We start from the raw sequence: 9,960 nt of genomic DNA, 5'->3' as shown, positions 1-9,960 counted from the left end.
TCTAATTTCTCTGCTCAGTTGGTATAGTAGTGTATGTACAGTAGAATTACCTCTTTCCTCACTTATTCCTTGACAGTCCACCCCTATTCAAATATTTGATACATTTCTCCCAATTATTGTCCCAACTATCTAGCCTGGTGGAAGCAACCCGATCTCTGCTGGTTCCACCAGGCTACCAACAAACCTCATTTACATGCCAGCGTGGAAATAAGGAATAAAAACAAACCAATAAACCATACCACAGCTCTGGTAGCCTCTTTTTATTCAACAAAAATCAAAAATGAAACAAACAGTGAATTAATTTGTGTAAAAACAATAGTCTTCTCCTGCACAATAGTATCCACGTTGTGACGCACTTGCACATTAACAATATTTTTTGGGTGAGTGTAGTTCAAAATAAATGTTACACTTACAGAACAACATATTGACAGTGTTAGTGAAGCTACTCTGAAAATAGACAGTAGTTTACTAAGCTACCAATTACTTCACACTGGAAGAAGTTAAACTACACCAAATCTACCCTTGAGAAAAATCTAGTACTTAACTTTTATTTTTAACGAGGCAAGTCAGATAAGAACAAATTCTTATTTACAATGATGGCCTACCCCAGCCAAACCCGAACCTGGGCCAATTGTGCGCCGCCTATGGGACTCCCAATCACGGCCAGTTGTGATACAGCCTGGAATCAAACCAAGGTCTGTAATGAAGCCTCTAGCACTGAGATGCAGTGCCTTAGACCGTTGCGCCACTCGGGAGCCCAAGTCACTTTGAAAAAGTAGTTTTCTACATCCAAATCGTGAAAATTACGATACGCAAGTCTGAAATGTCATAGACTACAAATTGCAAGAACAGATCACATTGGGGTCATGTGTTAACAGAGTATGTAATTTAGCCTATTAAACACAAAAACTATGTTTCAAGTGAGAATTAGTCAGGTCTGAGGTCCGAAAAAGAAAGTAAATGTTTGCCTACCTCACCCATATTTTATTTTATTTTTGCAAAAAGAGTAGTGTTTACTTCCAGCAGTTAGCTACACCACTACATGGCAAAGAATGTCATTAACTACTGAAAACACTACCTAGATTTTAATTTAGTTCAACTACCACCAAGCTACTGCAAAATGTAGTTGAATTACTTGTTGTACTACATGTAGTTCACAACTACACAACACTGCATATTGGTGTTAAAATGTATTTGGACAGTTAAGTGAAATATTTAATGTGTTTAATACATAATACCAAAAGTTCAGTGTGTCCTACAGAATATGGAATTCACAGCTGAGATTATGATTTGGCCTATACATTTTGGCCTATACATGTATGTTACACCACAAATGAAAATAACAAATACAATCAGTGCACAGATACAACATCAGTCAATAAATACATAGAAAAAAGAATACTTTGAGTGTAAAATACTACTTCAAATGCTGGAATGGATAGAGAAAAAAAATACATGACATTGAATTTCAATACCTGCCCGTACCTACAGTATATCCATAAAAAAGGTTCTTCATCTGTGTCATATCACACTAAATTAAACCTATAAATGTACCTCATTTGTCACTTGAAACAAACATACAGTTGAAGTTAGAAGTTTACATACACCTTAGCCAAATACATTTAACTCAGTTTTTCACAATTCCTGACATTTAATCCTATTAAAAATCCCCTGTTTTAGGTCAGTTAGGATCACAACTTTATTTTAAGAATGTGAAATGTCAGAATAATAGTAGAGAGAATGATTTATTTCAGCTCTTATTTCTTTCATCACATTCCCAGTGGGTCAGAAGTTTACATACACTCAATTAGGTTTTGGTAGCATTGCCTTTAAATTGTTTAACTTGGGTCAAACGTTTCAGGTAGCCTTCCACAAGCTTCCCACAATAAAGTGGGTACATTTTGGCCCATTCCTCCTAAGACGAGCTGGTGTAACTGAATCAGGTTTGTAAGGCCTCCTTGCTCGAACACACTTTTTCTACAGGGTTGAGGTCAGGGCTTTGTGATGGCCACTCCAATACCTTGACTTTGTTGTCCTTAAGCCATTTTGCCACAACTTTGGAAGTATGCTTGGGGTCATTGTCCATTTGTAAGACCCATTTGTGACCACGCTTTAACTTCCTGACTGATGTCTTGAGATGTTGCTTCAATATATCCACATAATTTTGCTACCTCATGATGCCATTTAGTTTGTGAAGTACACCAGTCCCTCCTGCAGCAAAGCACCCCCACAACATGATGCTGCCACCCCGTGCTTCACAGTTGGGATGGTGTTCATCGGCTTGCAAGCCTCCCCCTTTTTCCTCCAAACATAACGATAGTCATCTCTAGGAGACAGAATGTCTCATGGTGTTTATACTTGCGTACTATTGTTTGTACAGGCATTTGGAAATTGCTCCCAAGGATGAACCAGATTTGTGGATGTCTACATTTTTATTCTGAGGTCTGATTGGCTGATTTATTTGGATTTTCCCATTTTCCCATGATGTCAAGCAAAGAGGCACTGAGTTTGAAGGTAGGATTTGAAATACATCCACAGGTACACCTCCAATTGACTCAAATGATGTCAATTAGCCTATCAGAAGCTTATAATGCCATCCTTTTCTGGAATTTTCCAAGCTGTTTAAAGGCACAGTCAACTTCTGACCCACTGGAATTGTGATACAGTGAATTATAAGTGAAGTAATCTGTCTGTAAACAATTGTTGAAAAATGTACTTGTGTCATACACAAAGTAGATGTCCTAACTGACTTGCCAAAACTATAGTTTGTTAACAAGAAATGTGTGGACTGGTTGAAAAACTAGTTTTAATTACTCCAACCTAAGTGTATGTAAACTTCCAACTTCAACTGTACATACCAACAATAAGAATAACTGTTGGTGAAGGAGAGAACAAGGTATATTTCTAGATGGTAAAATTGTTATGTCTTCAGATAGAGCAGCTTCTTGAAACTGACAAGTGACCCAGTGAGCAAAACTGTTCAGGTGTACGTCATGGTCCGGTTTTATGCTGATTGTAAAACGTTTTTTAACATCTCTTTTTAGCGACCAGAAAAGGACATCTTCTCTTGGTTCTAATTTGGTTATCTGACATCTCTTCAACCCATAAAACCAAAGTAGAACCCCAAAATTACACCTTTATGCATTTTGCCCACTGGGGAAAGGGGAATGCTTTTATGATCAAACTATGCTTTCAGTACTTTTGCGTGACAGAAAGTACACATTCATGGGCTCCTTCTTGCCTTTCATGGTGATGGGTCCTCGGTACTCCAAACAAAACTGGGGGTCAGCATTCTCTGCTGACTGCAAACACCTAAAATCAAAATGTATTTCCCACATTTTCACAGAATTCAACAATATGTTGTTCCCAAAGGCTGCTTCAAAAGAAGGTGTTTTTTTCCCCTTTAGCCCAACCCCCAAGACACACACATACAGGTGTCAGCAACAGTAATATAACATGCCATGCACAATCTTACAAAGGATGGTTCAGCACTTCACAGCAATGTCTCATTCATCTAAATAAAGCAGTTATTTTCCTTACCTGTAAGTATATTCTGAAATGTTGATTTTTCCCTTCTCTCCTGTGGTTTCTGTACGACTGGTGAGGTTGACAGTATTTCCAAACAGGCAGTAGCGGGGCATCCTTTGACCTATGACCCCAGTTACCACCTCTCCTGTGTGGATCCCAATGGTTATCTAGGGAGAGAAGAGGATGCTCAAGAAAACAGGGTTTCCCATATAGAGCCACGGTCGAGTAAGTAACACTATGTGCAGGACAACAATCCTGTCCCCATGAGTAGGGCAGACGGATCACATATCTCAGCTGAATGACTGATCTCAGTGAGACTGAGGTTGAAGAAGATAATTCCTCGTCTCCCAAGGACAAAGACGGAGTGAATGAAACATTGGAGTTGGTACCTGGTAAGCCAGAGTCTGCAACAGTGACCTCTCATTCCGAGAAAAATAAGGAAAAATGCAAAAAAATTAAGCTGGGAAAGTAGCTACTGAGACCAGTGACAATCATGACCCAATAGAAAATCTTGAGGTTAATAAGGGACCCCGAAGACAGCGCAACTCTTTGGGGAATACAATAGAAGGCAGCCAAACATCAATGCTGGCCTTCATTCAAACAATCCGGAATCAACATACACCCAAGCGGCCCAGGGTACCAAGCTCCCCATCAGAGTCTGGAGTTAGGTCACCTGCAGAAAAAAAGGCTGATATGGAGGATGTAGAAAAGTAGAGAAAATTCCTGCTAATTAGCCATCCAAACCGAAATCATTGATGAAGGATTGAAATAATGTATATTTGAGCAACCTATATTATCTGGTTCAGAGAAGGACATTCTGTGTATGTGAGCATAACTTCTGTCGCTAACATGGCTTTTTTTTTTAAACATTGTACTATGAAACTTTTTCAAACTGTTAATCGGGCTAAAATGCTCTGGGACCCTCGTTCCAAGCCAAGAGGAATATTGGGAGGTCTTCTGAATATTCGTAGCATTATTTGAGTGAACAGGTAGTGAACAATTTTGCACGCCCAATTTTTCAGTTTCTGATTTGTTAAAAAAGTTTGAAATATCCAATAAATGTCGTTTCACTTCATGATTGTGTCCCACTTGTTGTTGATTCTTCACAAAAAAAATACAGTTTTATATCTTTATGTTTAAAGCCTGAAATGTGGCAAAAGGTCGCAAAGTTCAAGGGGGCCGAATACTTTCGCAAGGCACTGTATATGAAAGATACCTTTAAATGCAATCGTATCATATGGAAACATGCCAATGACATTGAATGTATGGGGCTGAATGTCTTCCTCTGAATGTCTCTCACTATTATTGGATTATATCGACCATCAACATCTGATATCTTGTTTTAAGACCATCTAAATGCCATGCTTAAAGAATGTGATCATAAGAAGGAGATTATCTTCATGGGCGATTTCAATATAAACTGGGGAAACAAAACTTGCAGGAAAAAACTCAGATCAGATTATTTCAACCTGACTCAAACTGGCTCAAAGATTTTCAACCAAGGTCACAGTTTTCACTCCCATAGATAATAATAAACCAAAATTCAGAATTCCTGAAATGTCAGCGTCAGCAGTGGACAGTATTATTAGCTTCTTCAGTAGCTCTAGAACAAAATATGTATTTGGTCTAGACAATGTATTCCTGAAGAGACAAAAAATGTTTTATCTGATTGCCCCTAATGTACATCTAGTTAATCTGTCCATCAAATATGGGTTCGTCCCCAATGCTTGGAAGTCTGCTGCAGTGACACCTGTTTTAAAATCTGGTGACCCAACACTGGTGGAAAATTACAGACCTATAAGCATTCTTCCAGTGCTATCAAAAGTAGCTGAAAGATGGGTGGCTGGTCATCTGACTGATCACCTCATTCAGGGCAACTCCATACATCAAATGCAATTTGGATTCAGAACTAACCATTCTACTGAAACAGCCAATTGCTATTTTATGGAGTGCATTAAATCTAAACTGGACATAGGTGGTGAAGTCAGCGCAGTCTTTTTGGATCTTAAAAAGGCCTTTGATACTGTGAATCATGAGGTCCTCCTATCCAAACTATCCTCCCTTAATGTGTCCACCTGAAGTCATTAGTTGGATGTATTTCCATCTGACAAACAAAGTCAAAGGGTTCGTTTGGGGGATACTTAGTCGGACTCTCTTTACTATAACATTGGGGTCCCACAAGGGTCAATATTAGGCCCCCTTCTGTTTACCATCTATCTCCCACTTGCTTGCCCACAAGTTAACATGCAGATGTATGCAGACAATACAGTTCTGTATGTATACTCAAAAAATAAACAATTGGTTGTTAACAAGTTAACTGAAGCTATGGTACATGTTTCTAAATGGATGACTAATTCTTGCCTCCATTTAAATATCGACAAGACTGTTTGTATGTACTTCTCTAAGAAATCCATTGATTCTTCCCAATGAGCTGTTCTTGTTAATGGGGATGATTCGTTCTGCACACATAGAAGCAGCTAAAAACAACGCTACGGTGCAGGTCTTTCAGTGCAGTTCTTTCTTGTCACGCTTCAGCCTCTGAAAATATTTGTTTTTTCACAACATAAATGTTTTCAATATATTAATTCAAGAAAAGTCACGCCTTGGGAGTTTTATTGATTACTTAGTTGTTAGCTATCTGTCTAGTTTTGCATGGGAACGCAATTCAAGGGCAGAATAACGGTTAGGTTTGGATTATCCAACTTTAGGTTTATAAGATCTTTCCTTCTTCTGGAGGCCACCAAACTATATATGCATGCTATGATCTTCTCACATCTGAGATATTGCCTCACATGCTGGTCACAAGCAGGAGCTACTAGTCTGAAACCAATTGAATCACTCCACAAACAAACACTTAAGATTTTTGATAAGAAACCAAACAGTTACCACCATTGTCATATAATTTACAAACATAATTTATTTAGTCTGGATAGCTTTAGACGCAAGCCTGGTCTTTAAGATCCTGTATGGTCTTGCCCCTCCACCCCTATGTCGGCATATCATGCTCAAGGAAAGCACCTCCAAGATAACAAGGGCAGTATCTAGAGGGGGTTGCGTTGTCCCTTTTCAACACAGTAAAATCGGCCAATCGGCCTTCTCTGTTAGAGCTACAGCATACTGGACTGCAATGCCCATGGACTTGAGAAGCTGCACTGATTATTGTACTTTTAAATTTTAATTGAAAACATGGCTAAAATCTATCCAAACCTGTACACAAGTTATCTGATGTTCCTCATATGTAAGACTACAGTTGATGATAGTGTAGTGTCTTAGCTCTTATTACTTATTTATATAATAAGAAAGACTCTGAATGCAAGAAATTGAACTGGAGCTTCACATTTCCTAAAAACGAGTTAGTACCAGAATAACATAGAACAACACTGCACATGACCAAGGGTGCTCCATTCTTAAAGGTGACATCAGTAATTAACAGAACATAACATTCCTTCTCTTATACAATCAGAGTTACTTTTACCAAACCACATAATTTCCCAGAACTCGTTGTAGTTATTTTGCATCTTTTGATTTGAAGAGTTAGTTTTTGTTTGTTTGTTTATAAGTCCAGATGGTGCCTTCGTTCTGGGTAGCACCTATGATTGTCTGGAAGCTCCTGAACATCCTCAGTGTGTGCTTGATCCATTATAGCTTATTTTCAAACATTTTAGGGACTATTATCATTGGGTTTACTTGATAGCTACCTACACAAATAGCTAGCTAGAACAAAGTGTTAATAAGATAAATTCATTTAAAAAGGATTAAAAGCAATACAAAGTTATCCAGTAGGCATCTACATTTTAGGGGCTGTTGCGCAGCAACTCACTGCCTTCCTGAAGACAAACAACGTATACAAAATGCTTCAGTCTGGTTTTAGAGCCCATCATAGCACTGAGACGGCACTTCTGAAGGTGGTAAATTACATTTTAATGGCATCGGACCGAGGCTCTGCATCTGTCCTCGTGCTCCTAGACCTTAGTGCTGCTTTTGATACCATCGATCACCACATTCTTTTGGAGAGATTGGAAACCCAAATTGGTCTACACGGACAAGTTCTGGCCTGGTTTAGATCTTATCTGTCGGAAAGATATCAGTTTGTCTCTGTGAATGGTTTGTCCTCTGACAAATCAACTGTACATTTCGGTGTTCCTCAAGGTTCCGTTTTAGGACCACTATTGTTTTCACTATATATTTTACCTCTTGGGGATGTTATTCGAAAACATAATGTTAACTTTCACTGCTATGCGGATGACACACAGCTGTACATTTCAATGAAACATGATGAAGCCCCAAAATTGCCCTTGCTAGAAGCCTGTGTTTCAGACATAAGGAAGTGGATGGCTGCAAACTTTCTACTTTTAAACTCGGACAAAACAGAGATGCTTGTTCTAGGTCCCAAGAAACAAAGAGATCTTCTGTTGAATCTGACAATTACTCATAATGGGTGTACAGTCCTATCAAATAAAACTGTGAAGGACCTCGGCGTTACTCTGGACCCTGATCTCTCTTTTGACGAACATATCAAGACTGTTTCAAGGACAGCTTTTTTCCATCTACGTAACATTGCAAAAATCTGAAACTTTAGAATTAACCCATGCTTTTGTTACTTCTAGGTTAGACTACTGCAATGCTCTACTTTCCGGCTACCCGGATAAAGCACTAAATAAACTTCAGTTAGTGATAAATACGGCTGCTAGAACCCTGACTAGAACCAAAAAATGTGATCATATTACTCCAGTACTAGCCTCCCTACACTGGCTTCCTGTCAAGGCAAGGGCTGATTTTGAGGTTTTACTGCTAACCCACAAAGCATTACATGGGCTTGCTCCTACCTATCTCTCTGATTTGGTCCTGTCGTACATACCCACACGTACGCTACGGTCACAAGACGCAGGCCTCCTAACAGCAAACAGCTGGAGGCAGGGCTTTCTCCTGTAGAGCTCCATTTTTATGGAATGGTCTGCCTACCCATGTGAGAGACGCAAACTTGGGCTCAACCTTTAAGTCTTTACTGAAGACTCATCTCTTCAGTGGGTCATATGAGTGAGTGTAGTCTGGCCCAGGAGTGTGAAGGTGAACGGAAAGGCTCTGGAGCAACGAACCGCCCTTGCTGTCTCTGCCTGGCCGGTTCCCCTCTTTCCACTGGGATTCTCTGCCTCTAACCCTATTACAGGGGCTGAGTCACTGGCTTACTCGTGCTCTTTCATGCCGTCCCTAGGAGGGGTGCGTCACATGAGTGGGTTGAGTCACTGATGTGATCTTCCTGTCTGGGTTGGCGCCCCCCCTTGGGTTGTGCCGTGGCGGAGATCTTTGTGGGCTATACTCGGCCTTGTCTCAGGATGGTAAGTTGGTGGTTGAAGATATCCCTCTAGTGGTGTGGGGGCTGTGCTTTGGCAAAGTGGGTGGGGTTATATCCTTCCTGTTTGGCCTTGCCTATGGGTAACATCGGGTGGGGCCACAGTGTCTCCTGACCCCTTCTGTCTCAGCCTCCAGTATTTATGCTGCAGTAGTTGTGTGTCGGGGGGCTAGTGTCAGTTTGTTATATCTGGAGTAATTCTCCTGTCTTATCCGGTGTCCTGTGTGAATTTAAGTATGCTCTCTCTAATTCTCTCTTTCTTTCTCTCTTTGAGGACCTGGGCCGTAGAACCATGCCTCAGGACTACCTGGCATGATGACTCCTTGCTGTCCCCAGTCCAACTGGCCGTGCTGCTGCTCCAGTTTCAACTGTTCTGCCTGCGGCTATGGAATCCTGACCTGTTCACCGGACGTGCTACCTGTCCCAGACCTATTATTTGACCATGCTGGTCATCTATGAACATTTGAACATCTTGGCCATGTTCTGTTATAATCTCCACCCGGCAAAGCCAGAAGAGGACTGGCCACCCCTCATAGCCTGGTTCCTCTCTAGGTTTCTTCCTAGGTTTTGGCCTTTCTAAGTAGTTTTTCCTAGCCAACGTGCTTCAACACCTGCATTGCTTGCTGTTTGGGGTTTTAGGCTGGGTTTCTGTACAGCACTTTGAGATATCAGCTGATGTACGAAGGGCTATATAAATACATTTGATTTGATTGTCCAAATACTTTAGCAGCTCATGTTTGTTATATTCAGCTCATGTATGTTATTGTATGTTATTTTCATTAGTACTGGCTCTGGCAGCCAAAACAGCCTTATACTCCATCTGAACAAAAGGATTATCAATTCTGAAACGGTTCTAGAAAGATAAAGGCCCTTAACTTTCATATCACATCAAAATAATTTCCCAAATGCTAAATATAGTTACTTTACACTGTTTTAACCGACTATCACAGGTACAGTCAACAGTATTTTTCAGTGACAACACGTTTCTGGTGCGGTTCTACGATTACATACAGGTGTTCGGGGGATGCTAGATAGGTTGTCCCTCTGTCTTGCTTCTTCCGTAAACACGTGCTGTAACATGG

At 40.3% G+C, this 9,960-nt stretch overlaps 1 protein-coding gene across 1 annotated transcript in view; it reads right to left on the bottom strand.

Annotated features, from left to right (window-relative positions):
* Positions 1-245: 245 nt before the first annotated feature.
* The window catches only part of LOC110497489 (guanylate cyclase soluble subunit beta-1), a 55,760-nt gene continuing 46,045 nt past the window's right edge, over positions 246-9,960 (bottom strand). The window contains exons 12-13 of the mRNA XM_021573619.3: positions 3,541-3,695; positions 246-3,312 (exon numbers count right to left, since the gene is read on the bottom strand). Of these exons, the coding sequence (XP_021429294.1) occupies positions 3,180-3,312; positions 3,541-3,695 (288 nt within the window). The 3' untranslated portion in view covers positions 246-3,179. The remainder of the gene's footprint in view (positions 3,313-3,540; positions 3,696-9,960) is intronic.

The sequence above is a fragment of the Oncorhynchus mykiss genome, chromosome 19 (assembly GCF_057628025.1).
Source record: "Oncorhynchus mykiss isolate SJ-2025 chromosome 19, ASM5762802v1, whole genome shotgun sequence".
Taxonomy (NCBI): Eukaryota; Metazoa; Chordata; class Actinopteri; order Salmoniformes; family Salmonidae; genus Oncorhynchus; species Oncorhynchus mykiss.
Note: the sequence above shows the minus strand (reverse complement) of the source record. Positions and strands in the feature narration are given on the sequence as shown.